The sequence below is a fragment of the Heptranchias perlo genome, chromosome 34 (genome assembly GCF_035084215.1).
Source record: "Heptranchias perlo isolate sHepPer1 chromosome 34, sHepPer1.hap1, whole genome shotgun sequence".
Taxonomy (NCBI): domain Eukaryota; kingdom Metazoa; phylum Chordata; class Chondrichthyes; order Hexanchiformes; family Hexanchidae; genus Heptranchias; species Heptranchias perlo.
The window spans coordinates 15,025,456-15,042,464 of record NC_090358.1 but is presented as its reverse complement, the minus strand read 5'-3'; the positions used below and the strand labels follow the sequence as shown (position 1 = coordinate 15,042,464).

The window sequence follows — 17,009 nt, the reverse complement described above, 5'->3', positions numbered from 1 at the left end:
TACTGAATGCAATTAACATTGCAATCTTTAGCTGCAATCTTATTCTGTCTATAGAAAAAAATAAAACTGAGTTGAAGTAAAAGTTACATCGAAACTACAGCACAGGAACAGGCCATTCGGCCCAACTATACCGACGTTTATGCTCCACACGAGCCTCCTCCCTCCCTACTTCCTCTAATGCTATTAGCATACCCTTCTATTCCTTTTTCCCTCATGTGTTTATCTAGCTTCCCCTTAAATGCATCTATGCTATTTGCCTCAACTACTCCTTGTGGTATCACGTTCCACATTCTTACCACTCTCTCTGTGTGTAAAGAGGTTTCTCCTGAATTGCCTATTGGATTTATTAGTGACTATTTTATATTTATGACCTCTAGTTTTGGACTCCCCCACAAGTGGAAACATTTTATCTCAGTCTACCCTGTCAAACTCTTTTGTTATCTTAAAGACCTCTCAGCCTTCTCTTTTCTAGAGAAAAAAGAGCCCCCAGCCTATTCAGCCTTTCCTGATATGTATATCCTTTCAGTTCTAGTATCATCCTTGTGAATTTTTTTTGCACCCTCTCCAATGCCTCTATATCCTTTCTATAATATGGAGACCAGAACTGTTCACAGTACTCCAAGTGTGGTCTAACCACAGTTCATAGAATCATAGAAAGGTTACAGCACGGAAGGAGGCCATTTGGCCCATCGAGTCTGCGCTGGCTCAATGCAAGAACAATCCAGCTAGTCCCACTCCCCTGCCCTTTCTCCGTAAGTTCTATACAAGTTTAACGTAACTTCTCTGCTTTTCAATTTTATCCCTCTAGAAATGAACCCCAGTGCTTGATTTGGCTTTTTTTTAATAGCCTGATTGAAGTCACACTGTTAACTTGGTTCAGCTATATTTGTAATCACCAAGAATTCAGACCCCTAGTCTGAAGATGCACTGCCTGAAGCAGGGACACACAAGCATAAACATTGTTCTGTAGAGAACAGCAAAGTCGATCTATGCCACTGTCTTCTTAGTAAACAGTTAATCAGAACAGTCGGCACTGTTTCTTATTGCACACTTGAGGCTGTTTATGAGACACTGGAATGAGGATAGCACTACTCGGGACTTCATTCAATATTCCTGAAAAATTTTAATCTAAGGTAATACGCAAAGTATATGGTTGTAGAATATAGTAATGTTAGCAATATTAATGAGCTATAATTTTGTGAAATGGGTGCTATTTTTAAACAAAATAGCAAGAGAATTAATCATCCTCTACTAAGGCGACAATCTCAATGCAGCACAACCTGAAGACATGATATAAGGAAGGACAACCCTTCACTTTCATTCTGGCCTCATTTCTCAGATGGAACACAGTATGGTATGCACAGTATGCCAAGAGCTGTACTTGATGCAGAAAAACACCTTTGACCACAAGGCAATCAGCAAGTGGTCCATGGGAAAAGGAAATGGTGGATCCTGTCAGTTGGTACCCCGAGCAGACTATCAATGTCATTTGGCAGAACGTCTCATCACCAGAGCTATCAATCAAGCACCAAGACCTAGCTTGGCTGGTGGTGAGAAGGGCCCTTCCCGTCAGATCCTTCACGCACTCCTGGAGTCTCAGTGCCACCGCGCGCTGACCCGAGGCTGCGGTGGAGACGAGACCGTCACCCATCTCCTTCTGGAATGTGCCTTTGCAAAGAAGGTCTGGAGAGGGATGCAGTGATATCTGTCCGGGTTCATCCCGAGCAGTTCCGTAACACAGGATTCTGCTCTACGGGCTGTTCCCGGGAATGCACACCGAGACAGACATCAACTGTTGCTGGAAGACCATCAACTCGGTGAAAGACGCCCTTTGGTCTGCCCGAAACTTGCTGGTCTTCCAGTGCAAGGAGCTGTCCTCGACAGAGTGTTGCAGACTGGCACATTCCAAGGTTCAGGACTACGAGCTCCGGGACGCACTGAAACTGGGTGCGGCTGCTGCAAAGACTCTGTGAGGAAAGGCAATAGTTTAGAGCCTTCCTGCCATTGTATACCGAGGGGCTGCAATCAGGGAAAAACCCCCTCGGGCAGAATGTAAAATTCAAACTGATGTAATTTACACCTGTAATGAATCTGTAATCAATCATATGTATTGAGTGTATTGCAATGAGGCACCCTGGAGTATCATGAACTGTAATTATGTACAATGTGTTCATTGAACTGTACTTGATGTAACCTGCAAATTGTATAATCTGTATTGTGTAAGTTTGGAATGTGATATGACAACTGTATTGTATATACTGCTGCAAATTTTATGAATAAAGTATATTTTTTGAAAAAAAATAGCTGTACTCGATGCTAAACTCAGGAAAAGTGGATTACTGCATCCTCTACCATTTCCAACTTTCTGTACCGTGAAAGGGACAAAGGATTTATTGCAGTGGAAGGCTTTTCACAATATCTGCAGAACCGACTTTCTACAGCATCCAATACAATTCTAATTACAATAGGGTATACAGTACACAGAAAATAAGGTAGAAAAAAATACATTAAAAAGTCCCCAATATTCCCCTCCTGAAAGCACCGAATTAAACTCTGGTATGGTTCCACTGGTGCCATCAGCCCCCAATACCTCATCCAAATGTCCTAGACAACATGTGTAGGCCTAGACAACACGTGTTCTACTGTGGGAATCGTGAGAGCCAAGACCGATCCTTTCCACAAATGCTCAGCCGGAAGGAATCAGTGAATAGTGATCAAGAATCCTGTTTGATTTTCCTTCACCTTAGTCCATACAAACTGTGCTCAAATTAGGCTCACCCTACCACCACCTTGGCTTAGATCAGTTAACTTAGTACAGACTGGGGATCAAAAATGGCACTTTAAATTTACAATGATTGCTTTTGCAACATGGGGTGTAGGGATATGGACTAAAAAACTACAGAACAATAAACAAGTCAATAAATAAGTTCATTTTCAGGTTTTGGTGATTTTTCGCCAAAGCTGACAGGCTTGGCGACCTGTTATTTTTCCCCCAAAACATACAATTTTTGTGAATCGTTTGGGATTTTGTGGTTCTTTAATAGATGCACACAAAGATGGCGTCCAGTCAGATTCATCGCATTTCGCTTTCTCGAGTCCAGAGTACATAAAAAAAAAAATGCACAACCTAAAGATATAGCAAGAAGTAAGTTTTTTAAAAAAAATAGTATTTTAAAAATTCTCCTCAAGCACAATAAGTAGCGTGGGTGATCACCATGAATACTTAAGTAGAATGCCAGACATTCTGCTGGTTACCGCCAAATGCTACAAATTGCCATTTGTTTGCTGAAACTGGGATTTTGAACTTTATTAGCCTAGTTAGTACAGTGTCTTTCCACCTCTGGGACCTGATTTCGAAACATAGAAAATAGGAGCAGGAGTAGGTCATACAGCCCTTCGAGCCTGCTCCGCCATTCAATATGATCATGGCTGATCCTCTATCTCAATACCATATTCCCGCTCTCTCCCCATACCCCTTGATGCCTTTAGTGTCTAGAAATCTATTTAGCTCCTTCTTAAATATATTCAGTGACTTGGCCTCCACAGCCTTCTGTGGTAGAGAATTCCACAGGTTCACCACTCTCTGAGTGAAGAAATTTCTCCTCATCTCAGTCCTAAATGTCCTACCCCGTATCCTGAAACTGTGACCCCTCGTTCTGGACCCCCAGCCAGGGGAAACATCCTCCCAGCATCTAGTCTGTCTAGCCCTGTCAGAATTTTATGTTTCAATGAGATCCTCTCTCATTCTTCTAAACTCGAGTGAATACAGGCCGAGTCGACCCGATCTCTCCTCATACGACAGTCCTGCCATCCCAGGAATCAGTCTGGTGAACCTTCGCTGCACTTCCTCTATGGCAAGTGTATCCTCTCTTAGGTAAGGAGACCAAAACTGCACACAACACTCCAGGTGTGGTCTCACCAAGGCCCTGTATAACTGCAGTAAGACATCCTTGCTCCTATACTCAAATCCAAATTTAAATCCAGTCCAGAGTGATGGGGTTATATCTTTCCACTGGCCATTAGGGGTTATACATGAATTATGCTCATCAGTCTCAGCTCAAGCTCCTAGCTGGTGTAAGCTCACCAAACATAACTGCCCACAATTTGAAACAATTGGCATTATATAACAAATGTCATTCAGAAAAGGCTAGAGAATGGCTGGTGTACAAAATGTAAAATTCACACTGGTGCAGTAGGAGCACTCATCTGAGGCTATGATTAAGGCAGAAGGTTAGAGCACACAGGAGAGAGTTTTATTCTGCATCTGTTTCAAGGTACACCTGGCCTGCACGTGCTTGATGCTGAAAACGGATGTTCTCTGAAATAATTACGATCCCACACTCCATGTCAAATTTCCAATGGCAATGAGGATTTCCTTCCTCAAACATTTCTATTACAGTCAAAAGTTTGATTCTAATAATAATTTACTGTGTTTCAACATTTGTGCTTGTGTGAGCACAATAGCTTACTTCACTGTAAATGAAATATTTAGTTTATTGGTGATTTTATAAACAGTCTTTGGCAAATACATCTTTATGTCGAATATGTGGCAAAGTAATGGAAGGTGTAGTCGACAGTGCTATCAAGCGGCACTTACCAATAACCTGCTCACCGATGCTCAGTTTGGGTTCCGCCAGGACCACTCCGCTCAAGACCTCATTACAGCCTTGGTCCAAACATGGACAAAAGAGCTGAATTCCAGACGTGAGGAGGGAGTGACTGCCCTTGACTCAAGGGAGCATTTGACCGAGTGTGGCACCAAGCAGCCCCAGTAAAATTGAAGACAATGGGAATCAGGGGGAAATCTCTCCAGTGGATGGAGTCATACCTAGCACAAAGGAAGATGGTAGTGGTTGTTGGAGGCCAATCATCTCATCCCCAGGATATTGCTGCAGGAGTTCCTCAGGGCAGTGTCCTAGGCCCAACCATCTTCAGCTGCTTCATCAATGACCTTCTCTCCATCATAAGGTCAGAAATAGGGATGTTCGCTGATGATTGCACAGAGTTCAGTTCCATTCGCAACCTCTCAGATAATGAAGCAGTCCGTGCCCGCATGCAGTAAGACCTGGACAACATCCAGGCTTGGGCTGATAAGTGGCAAGTAACATTCGCGCCAGACAAGTGCCAGGCAACGACCATCTCCAACAAGAGAGTCTAACCACCTCCCCATGAAATTCAATGGCATTACCATCACCGAATCCCCCACCATCAACATCCTGGGGGTCACCATTGACCAGAAACTTAACTGGACCAGCCATATAAATACTGTGGCTACAAGAGCAGAGCAGATCAGAGGCTGGGTATTCTGTGGCGAGTGACTCACCTCCTGACTCCCCAAAGCCTTTCCACCATCTACAAGGCACAAGTCAGGAGTGTGATGGAATACTCTCCACTTGCCTGGATGAGTGCAGCTCTAACAACACTCAAGAAGCTCGACACCATCCAGGACAAAGCAGCCCACTTGATTGGCACCCCATCCACCACCCTAAACATTCACTCCCTTCACCACCGGCGCACTGTGGCTGCAGTGTGTTCCATCTATGGGATGCACTGCAGGAACTCGCCAATGCTTCTTCGACAACACCTCCCAAACCCATGACCTCTACCACCTAGAAGGACAAGGGCAGCAGGCACATGGGAACAACACCATCTGCACGTTCCCCTCCAAGTCACACACCATCCTGACTTGGAAATATATCGTCATTCCTTCATCGTTGCTGGGTCAAAATCCTGGAACTCCCTACCTAACAGCACTGTGGGAGAACCTTCACCACACAGACGGCTGCAGTTCAAGGCGGCGGCTCACCACCACCTTCTCAAGGGCAATTAGGGATGGGCAATAAATGCTGGCCTCGCCAGCAAAGTCCACATCCCATGAACGAATAAAAAAAAAACATGACTGCAAAAAATTACATCAAAAACAATAACTGCCAACTTCCTTAGGAAACAAATTAAATCTGAGCGACCAAGGTCCTGTCAAGATCTGCATAAAATTTTAAGCAGGAAATTGGCCAAATGTAATTTCCACTGAATTATTGTGACTGTACATTAGTGTTTGATCCACTGTCACATTAAGGAAGCCAGTTAATTTGTTTTACATCTCCCAGCAACATGATTTTTCACCTAAATCAAAGAATAAATTTCTCCCTTTCCTGAGCAGCATATTTTAAATTTTGGGGGGAGGGGGAAACCTTCTGGTTTTTCTGCAAGTCTGAGCTGTCCATTATATATTTATTGCACATTGCTGATATCTATCAATGTAGCCGATTATCAGGGAAGAATCCAATCTAATCTGAAACATCCAGTGCAACCAAAGTCTTTGGGTGGAACTTAAACATATTCAGACCAGGTTAGAAAATGTTATATTCATAAACCAATATCTCTTGCATACATTGCTGAATGCTAAAATTCAACATCATAAAACTTATTGTTGTTATATCACTGCATTATGCACAAAGAGCAACTTTGCAAAATGTGCTTGTTAAATTTGTGGTTATAAAAAGATCATGGTATTTTAATATGCTTCATCATAATGATGTGTGCAAATGTTCTGGTTGCTGTGGAAACACTGTTTGGGAAAGTACATTTTAGGCAACTGTATCGCATTCTGACATTGTGAATCAAAGCTCCTCATTGGTCAATGTATTGCACTGATAAATCCTCAGAGGAATGGAGAGATATCACATATACAGGGGTTTGTTTTTTGATGGATAGCTTTTAACTCTACCGTAGCAATGGTAGAACAAGTTAGGATCCTACAATCAATCGGTGAGGAAGTATTTAAAAGCCTCCTAGTTTATCTCAATGGGAAAGATGTACTGTTGTGATATATAAAATTGCCAAGACTTTGTGTGTGTGTGTGTGTGTGTGTGTGTGTGTGTGTATCAGGAGTAGGAATTCTTGCTGAGCTTCCCCTTTCTGTAGCCCAAGTCTGCTGAGGCCAATTTTAAGACTCAGACCACAAGCCCAACTGAGATCAGCTCAGCTAAGCTAAGGGACTGAACCTGGGTTCCTGCTGATCCACATGGCTCAGCACTCATAAGTTGGATAGCTTGGTGGTGAAGGATAGAACACTAGAGCCTGGTCTTCAGTTGCTTCTAAGCCTTTATTCACAGAACTCCACATTACACACCCCGCACCCTATATAAGCTCTCATTTATGGATACGAGCGCCCCAATTGATACACACCACCTGAATACAATTAACACTAATTGATATTAATCACATGGATACAATTAACATACACCACCCTATGAAGCACTTTTATTGACCAAGCCTTAGAGAGCTACGGAGTGATGCCACCAGAGACATTTGTGGAAGAAGGGAAAGCTAAGTATAAAAGCTCCCTTTGTGGGTATATGCTATGACATGTAGGGCAAGTGATTTGCTGTGGTACACCTACCAATTTCTTGCCATGATCAGCATGATTTGCTGCCTAAGTACAACAATTTAGCATTAAAAAAATACTAGTCAGGGCAAATTTCTGAGCAGATCATTGCAATAAAAAATCATTCGCCACACAAATCCTGGCATAATGTTAGCTCACAAATGGCACTAGTAGCGTCCATAGAGAAATCCGTAGGTTGGGCCACCTCATTCTCCCAACCCAATAAATAAAATAAGTGAGTAAATCAGCACATAGAATTACATGTTTCTAGTACTAAATTCAACCTTTCACACTTTCTTACAAAGTTGAGAAGATTTTTGATACTCTGACACATCCAAAAATTTGTTGATTTGTAATTACCACAACACAAAAATACAGAAACAATATTAGTGAAGATACACATTTTAACGATGCAGATCTCATTTTTCTGGCATTACATTTTTCCATTGATGCTTACCTTGTGACTTGGGTTCTTGTATTAAAATCAAGTGACCTCATGGACTGCAATACTTCCACACAGCCCATATACTGAAACAAAGAAATAGGACAATCAGCAAAAAAATGTAAAATTCTTAATACACAAAATTATGAAAATATTTTTAAAAAGAAATATGGAAACAAGATTAAATTATTACATAATTGGTATATTTTATTCACTGAAATATTTATTAGAGAGATAGGCAACACACCAAGTTTGCATGCTCACATGCTGTGCCACAGTGATAGGACTCCTAACCAGGGAGTTCCTGGAGCTCTCTGGTAACGGCACAAGTTGAGGCACTATGCTTCCCCTAAATGAGGGAAGAGAAACCGAAAGGGAGAAACAACTCACTTAACTGATGTGCACACAGGATTGGTAGAATTGAGTGTATACTATAGTGGACCTTAAACAGGGAAGAAAATACTGTAAAGCAGGAAAACTTGTGCGCATTTAGGTAAAGTAGTACTCAAAAGTACTTCATTGGCTGTAAAGCATATGAACATAAGAAATAGGAGCAGCAGTAGGCCACACAACCCCTCGAGCCTGCTCCACCATTCAATAAGATCATGGCTGATCTTCTACCTCAACTCCACTTTCCAGCCCGATCGCACGTCCCTTGATTCCCTTAGTGTCCAAAAAGCTAAAATTGATCTCAGTCCTGAATATATTCAATGACTGAGTATCCACAACCCTCTGGGATAGAGAATTCCAAAGATTCACAACCCTCGAGTGAAGAGATTTTTCCTCTTCTTGGTCCTAAATGGCTGACCCCTTATCTGGAGACTATGACCCCTAGTTCTAGACTCTAGCCAGGGGAAATAGCCTCTTAGCATCTACCCTGTCAAGCCCTCTAAGAATTTTATACCTTTCAACGAGATCACCTCTCATTCTTCTAAACTCCAGAGTGTATAGGCCCATTCTACTTAATCTCTCCTTATAGGACAACCCTCTCAATCCAGGAAATCAATCTAGTGTACCTTCATTGCATGTATATCCTTCCTTAGGTAAGGTGACCAAAGCTGTACACAGTACTCCAGGTGTGGTCTCACCAAAGCCCTATACAATTGCAGCAAGACCTCCTTACTCTTATACTCGAACCCCCTTGCAATAAAGGCTAACATACTATTTGATTTCCTAATTGCTTGCTGTACCTGCATGTTAACTTTGTGATTCATGTACAAGGACACCCAAATCCCTCTACTAATATTTCTTAGTCTTTTAAAAAATTCTGCTTTTCTATTCTTCCTATCAAAATGGATAATTTCACATTTCCCCACATTATACTCCATCTATCACCTTGTCGCCCAGTTAACCTGTATGTCCCTTTGCAGACTCTGCGTCCTCCTCACAGCTTACTTTCCCACCTAGCTTTGTATTGTCAGCAAACTTGGATACATTACACTCGGTCCCTTTATCCAAGTCATTAATATAGATTGTAAATAGCTGAGGTCCAAGCACTGATCCTTCACCCCGCTTGTTACAACCTGCCAACCCAAAAGTGACCCGTTTATTCCCGAGTGCTTGGTGACATCCCAAGGTCATGAAAAGCTTTATATAAATGCAAGTTCTTTCTTCTTTATACCAAACGTAGGGTAGTCACCATGTCCTCATGGAATAAGATGCTCAGCTACTTACATGTGAAGTTCACTGACTCCCTCTGACCAAGTCTGGATGTAACAGCAGAAGCACTTATAATCGTAAAGCTTCTGTGTAGTAGATTTATGAGAAGCTGTAGTAGTCTGAAAGGCTGAAGGATTTGTTCCTTGTGAAGTCAAATAAGTCGTCCCCCCCCCCCCTTTCATAAGTAGGAAATTTACTCTCTGGGAAGAATAAAGGAAACACAAGCGGGGTAGAAATTGGACCCCACTGAATGGAGCAGGTGTCAGGCCTGCTCTGCTCAGGTTTTCCGGGGGTGGATACAGCCTAGTAGCGGTCACCACCAAAAAGGTGGCAAATTTTTTTTTTTTACGTTCGATGTGGAACCGGGAGAAGCAGGAGTGTTCCTCCCAGCTCAACAGCACTCCAGTGGGCTGCTGCCAACCCGTGACCACCTCCCTTTCCGGGACTTACCCGTGGGCTGTTGCCAGCGAGGCAAGTGGCCCAAAATCCACCTGCTTTAAACAGGCGAGCTGCCTTTGGAGGTGTGACAGGCACCGGCAGCTTGCCCAAATTATTGAAATGAGGCCAGTGGCTCAATTGCAGGCCAGCCTTCCGCCTCCTAATTGGGGCATACGCAACGGGCGTGCTGTAGATTATGGACACGAAAACACACCATAACCAATTTCCGCCCCAGAGCTTCCTAGATAAATCATCATCTTGACTTTGTCTCTAATGAGAGTTTCACAGAGATTGCCAGGGTGTAAACATCTGAACATTCTACTGTGTTGGCTCTACCATATGGAGCTTTTTACTGCAGCCAGGTCACTTGCATCACCTGCTGGCAAGGAAGAACACTGGGTTAATTATAGTGCCAAGACATTTAGCTGAAGGGATTGCATGCAGAGTGGCATCAGGGGCTGAAAAGGTGGTGGCCATCAGTCCCAGAAATTGATATTCATTCTGGTAGGAAATTCTGCTGCTTGAAGATTACGAAGTTCTCTTGATTCTGGCAAAAAGAAACCCTCAGCCATATTTTAAACATAATTTTCAATAGTGTAATGTTCTGGAAGAGTTGCACTTGTGATTTACAATTTCCTCCAGGAAAGGCCCCATGGGCGGCTGTCTTTTGGGAAGGGTTAGTAAGATAAAATATGACAATACCTTCAAGGTGGAATCTATCTTCAGCTGAATCCATATTTTTGGATTGTTTTTGAAGGAGGCACTGAGCCCCATGAGAATTCTGTAGTTGGAGATTGGATCTGGCACAAACCAATAGACTCACTTCACTTGCAGATCAAGAGATCCACAGGAACTGTCTACCAGGAATTCATTAGTTTGTCAATCCCTAATGGCAATGTGAGCCATTTGGGGTGGAAGTTTGATCACTGCACATACTGTACTTACCTCCGATTATATCATCTCTGTTACGACAAGGAAAAGAGCTCTTAAGAATGAGTCCATCGTGATCATGGTGGTGTGATTTACTTCTCTAGTACTGCATTGGAATTTTTTTTATGCATTGCTAGGATTCTTCAGAAAATATTCTCTGCAAGCATTAACCTTCCATATTCCACGCACAACGGAAATGACTCAAACTAGGCATTTCCATAGCTGTACTGTGAAAGAGTAATAATCCTGTAATTTCTCACCTCGCTCAAGTTCCACTGAAGACCAACCATCAAATTCTCTGGATACCATAACAGGGGTTTAACAGGATATGTTTGCATTAATGTTAAAAATAGTCCATTTACTTGGTATGAATTGAGTACAGGCCACAAGCTGTTGAAACCAACACACCAGCAAATAGCAGAAGCTTTCAGACAAGCCACTTCGAGACTCAGTCTTCACCCAAAGGTGAGTTGCAGTGAGCAATCTGAACACAACAGTAACAGCCCAGATCATTCAATTATCATTTCTACCTACCATACAGTTTCCTCGTGGCAGATTACAAACAAAAGGACATGAAATTTATTCAAAAACTGGCAGAATGTTGTTACAATCCAAACAAAGATTTCTGCATGTAAAGAGTGAACTTCAGATTATTTTTAAAAAGTCATTACTAACAAACTATTCTTGAAGAAGGCGCTGAAGAACATGGTCAGCCCTACAAACTGATTACTATTACTTTTCCATCCTTGCAGGAATAAAACATTCAGTAGGTGACTCATTCTTTTGAGGTTATACGATGATGAGTAAGTCCACCCTTGTTTCTTGAGCTTTAATTCTAGGAAGCAACCTAAAGCAAAGCTTTAAAAAATCAATATATTGTTTTGATAATAAATTATCCTGAAAGAAAGCTGATCTCATCTCTGACTCATAGTGGTCACAGCGGCATAATCGTAGAATATTTACACCAAGCACCTTTCTGACATTAGAAGGTGTCTACACATTCACAGTTAGCAGTCAGGCTCACTCTCCAGGGGTACAGTAGTGTGGTGGTTGTTGTACAGGTCTAGCAATTCAGAGGTTGGGAGGTCAATTCCCAAATAGGTCAAATTCTGAAATTAAATTTTTTTTTTTAAATTTCTAATTGTGCAGGTTGGCATCAGGGGGAAAGAAAATGACTATGGAAGCTTCCAGATTGTTGTTAAAAAAAAACTGGCGTAGTCTTGAAAGAATTTGACAGTTGGTCTTCAGTAGGACTTAGGAGAGGTGAGAAATGACTCAATTATCACTTTTTCACAGCACTGCTATGGAAGTGTCTAGTTTAAGAAAGTCAATTACATTGTGTATGAAATGTTGGAAGGTTTAATGCTTGCAGAGAATGTTCTCTGAAGAATCCTAGAAATGCATAAAAATACTACCCATGCCCAGTATGGTCTAATGTAAGGAGTCTTACAACACCAGGTGACGAAGGAGGAAGCCTCTGAAAACTTGTGATTTCAAATAAAGCTGTTGGACTATAACCTGGTGTTGTAAGACTCCTTACATTTGTCCACCCCAGTCCATCACCAGCATCTCCACATCATGGCCAGTATAGTCTACACATGACTCCAGTCCCACACTGTGAAGTTGACAGCCACTTGGTTGTAAATATAATGGCTACTCAGGGGCAACAAATGCAAACTTCGTCATCCATATCCTGAGATGAAGAAAAATTATCCAGACTATTGTGTGCGGATTTAAACATCTTTTCATAGGCGTTATTACAGCTTTATAAAATTAAGTTAGAGCAATTGACAAACAATTGCCAAATAATATCAGGCCTACATTAACATTACTGCAGGAAAGACTCAACATTTGTGCATGAGCCTTGTTTGATGAATTGACAGATAATACAATGCAACACGATGTAAGTGCACCTCTCATTCTGTACACGAGTATTTTATTGGCCACATCAGGACAATTGCAGCCATTCCTCCATTTCCCTTCACTGATGCTTGGCGTGCTTAATGATCTGAGATAATGTATGATGACGAAGCAGTATCTGATGTTGATTCCGGAACTTTCTCACTCAGTACTGACTCACAGTAAAAGTTTATCTCATTCTCCTTCCAACCAGCAGCGCTGGTGATTTTGAAAGAGGAGGAAGATATTGCACTTGTGCAAAGCACTACTTATGCAGGTGCACGTGCAAAGTAAATTCAACCACATTTCTCCAAACAATTCTTGTACAGTGGCCAAGGTACAACGTGAGCCAGCTGAGGAACGTAGCAGCCACTTTTTTCCCCTGTCGATCAATTCAGAAAACTTATCTAGACTAAACAAAAGAAGCTTTCCAAAGCTGTGAAGGATTTGAATGTTTAAACATCAAGCACTACATTGGAGTGCAGTGAATTATTTGGTTAGGAATCTTAGCAGCAAACAGGGCTAAATAGTCATGGCCTGTAGGACCAGAATTGATGTAAAATTCGTCTTCTCTGCGCTACTTCCTGTGAAAGGAGAGTCATGGTTGCATGACTCCCTTAGATAGACCATTCATAGCAAACATTCTTTTTGATTGCCACTACTGCATTTGCTGTCCCACAAAGCGATCAGCAAGTGGTCTGCACGTAACGTCCTTGAGACCCTGAGGGAAAAGGAGATGGTGGATCCTGTCGGTTGTTTCCCTGAGCAGACTGTCGATGTCATTTGGCAGAACGCCTCATCGCCAGAGCTGTCAATCAAGCACCAAGACTTAGCTTGGCTGGTGGTGAGAAGGGCCCTTCCCGTCAGATCCTTCACGCACTCACGGAGTCTCAGCACCACTGTGCGATGTCCCCGAGGAGGCTGCGGTGGAGACGAGACCGTCACCCACCTCCTTCTGGAACGTGCCTTTGCAAAGAAGGTCTGGAGAGAGATGCAGTGGTATCTGTCCAGGTTCATCCTGAGCAGTTCCGTAACACAGGACTCTGTTCCCGGGGACGCACACCGAGACAGACATCAACTCCTGCTGGAAGACTATCAACTCGGTGAAAGACGCCCTTTGGTCTGCCCGAAACTTGCTGGTCTTCCAGTGCAAGGAGCTGTCCTCGACTGAGTGTTGCAGACTGGCACATTCCAAGGTCCAGGACTACGTGCTCAGGTTGGGTGCAGCCACCCCGCAAAGGCTCTGTGGGGAAAGGCAACCGTTTAGAGCCTTCCCGTCATTGTTATATCGAGGGGTTGCAATCAGGGAAAAAGCCCTCGGGCAGAATGTAAAATTCAAATTGATGTAATGTACCTGTAATGAATCTGTAATCAATAATCTGTCTTGAGTATAATGCAATGAGACACCCTAGACTGTCATGAACTGTAATTATGTACAATGCGTTCATTGAACTGTATTTGATGTGACCTGCAAATTGTATAATCTGTATTGTGTACGTTTGGAATGTGATATGACAACTGTATTGTATGTATTGCTGCAAATTTTGTGAATAAAGTATATTTTTTGAAAAAAAATTCAGAATTTGAGGAGTGTTACACAAATTATGTGACTCTTAGTTAAAAAAGTATGTCTACTAGTGGAATAAAGGTGTGAAAAATTTGGACTGTAAGACTGAAATCTGCATTTTTTTTTTATACATGAGCAAACATACAGGTGAAAAATCAAAGAAATGGGAACTTTCAACTCTAGGATTCATTTTCATGAAAGTAGTTTGTTTTGACAAATATAAACACTGGGGACAATAATGAGATGATAAGTACAGTGAGATGACAGGCCTACCACCAACTATTGGTACCTGACCTAATTCCCATGTGTCATGCATAATGTGCCAAAAAATATTCAAAAGCTGACCTTGCATTACAGGCATGCCCAGCATCTAGTGAGCAGCAGTCCTGGTACCGCTGAGTCAGAATTCGCTAAGACCGGCTGCCAGGAAGAGAGTTAAAAAAAAGTCTTCCCAGCCATTGATCTTAGCAAATTTAGCAAGTTTACACTGGGCTTGCTATCAGGTGCGCAAGATCCAAGCATTGGGAAGTGGCAGTACAAATGTCCTTCTAAAGCCGCATAAAAACAGCTTGGGAAATTCCTGGGCAAGTAGTTCAGCAACATAGTGGGATGGTCATTTACCCATTGGGGAGTTCTCCTCTTTACTGTTATTTTTTCCATAATGCTATTGTTTTGAAGTCGCTGAAAAATAAAATATCTGTTTGAAATAAACTCAACTAGAAGTCACTCCATAGCTACATGGTTAATGCCTTTTGCATTTATGATTTAAAATATATAAACTGTCTTCAAGTAATCTGTCTGTCGAATTCACTCTCACAGGCTGCAGTTATACTGCCATGCTTGTCAATGCTAAGGGGTTTCGGATGATATAACTCTAAGCACTAAGCCGTATGCCAGCACTGAATAGTTGACACTGTATAGAGTCTGGGGAACCTCAAGTGTGATGTGAAGCTGGATTTTATAAAAAGTTTATTGATCCTCCTGAACATTTCAAAAACCTAGTATTGAGCCTTCTTCATGTTATGATAAAACAGATGCAACAGGGGCTTCTTTCCTAACCTGAAAGAATAGCCACTGGGAGAGCCAATCTCTGCTTGTGTATGCCCTTGGAAGACAGAGTGCAAGTTGCAGCCTGAAGTGTAACTCAGGTCTCGCTGACTGCATTTCCCACTTTACAGTTACTGCTAACAGACTGGTAGCATGGTACAACAGTAGGCAAAATTGTATTCCTTGAATGCATTGTATTCATTACTTAGGAGGTACCTAAAATACTTTTTTTTTAAAAAAAGCACTTTCTGGCTCAAAGCTGGTCATTTTAACCCAACTTGCCGGGCAGGAAAGCCACGGGATCGTATGGAACGCCAGTTTTACACCTTGCCCAATATTACCCTACACTGACTTCAATGGAGAATAAAATCGGGCGAGGTGTTAAACCAGCGTTGCACCCGATCTCATCAGCGTCCAGAGGGGTGAGTTAGGTTAAAATTGCCCCAAAGTTTCTTCCCTGTGATGGAATTTGAAGAGAGAACGAGCAAGAGCCTCTTACTACTTTGCCTTTGCTGCTGGTTTTCTAAACTTTGAGTCATACCAAAGGATATTCTTTCACATGTTCAATATTTAAAGAATCATCTCTACAATCAAAGAGAAATACTATATTCATAAAATTAAGTCCTTCTTCTAAGAGCAGTTATTTTTAGCTTCAGATTAGTGTCTATAATTCTTTAAGAACAGTAATGCCAACACTGCTGAAAGGAACAATCTCGTGAAGTAGCAGGTATCAGCTGGACGTGAACTGAGAGGTTAATCAGACCAACTGGTGACTATTGCTCAAGTGTTGTTTTAAGAGGTCAATTTAATAGAGGCCTACAAACATCAAAAATGTCAGGATCTTCTAACCTAATCTGGAATCACTATGAGGAAGGAGCAAGGTCTTCATCGCACAGCTTTGTAGCACAAATTTGCAGTTTGAACCCTGCTGAACATCAGCATGACCAAATGTACATGTGGTTTATCCATTCCCCACAGCAGAGGGTGATGGAAGTAAAGCACACTAATAGTTTTCAGTGGGACTAGGTCAGAGCACTGGAAACAATGAGGTTGTAGGAAACAGTGTGGTTGAAATTTATAGCGCTCCGCTCTGCCACAAGATGTATGACGGGAATTACAGCCACCTGTTTGGAGCGTCCTTAACTCAGTCCCAAATCCCAGAGTCGGGGATTTGCATAAAAGTTGGAGGGACCTGCCATTTTGGGTGCACCTGGGGCACCTTCCTCAGTGGGGAAGACAGAATGTTGGAGCTGCATCTTGCTGCAACATTAAGGGGGCTATGCTGGCCAAAGATGTCCTAAAATTGACAAAAACAAACACTTGTAGGTCCTATTTCTGCCCAGATCTGATTCTGGCATGCCTGCATCATGGAGGCACACTTACTGTGGGGTCTCATGAAAAGAGAACTGCAAGGAATTCTGGCAGATGATGTTATGCTGCCAGTTGCTCCTCTTCCGGTGATGCCCATATGGGAAGGGGAAGGCCCCAGATGACCTCAGCTCCAATTTCTGATTAAATGTCTCAGCCAGTGACCAGTGCAGACACGGGTGTTGAAAACAGCAGTCATCGACAAAACTGCGCAGCACATCCACATCTTATCTCAAAAAATGTCAAACTAATTGTTCTGCCTTCAAAACACA

The 17,009-nt window shown here is 42.3% G+C and overlaps 1 protein-coding gene across 4 annotated transcripts in view; it reads right to left on the bottom strand.

Moving 5' to 3' along the window:
* The window catches only part of LOC137301828 (SHC-transforming protein 1-like), a 90,113-nt gene that overhangs the window by 41,015 nt on the left and 32,089 nt on the right, over positions 1 to 17,009 (bottom strand). For all 4 annotated transcript variants that reach the window (XM_067971487.1, XM_067971486.1, XM_067971488.1 and 1 more), the window contains one exon: positions 7,845 to 7,915. In XM_067971487.1, the coding sequence (XP_067827588.1) occupies positions 7,845 to 7,915 (71 nt within the window). The remainder of the gene's footprint in view (positions 1 to 7,844; positions 7,916 to 17,009) is intronic.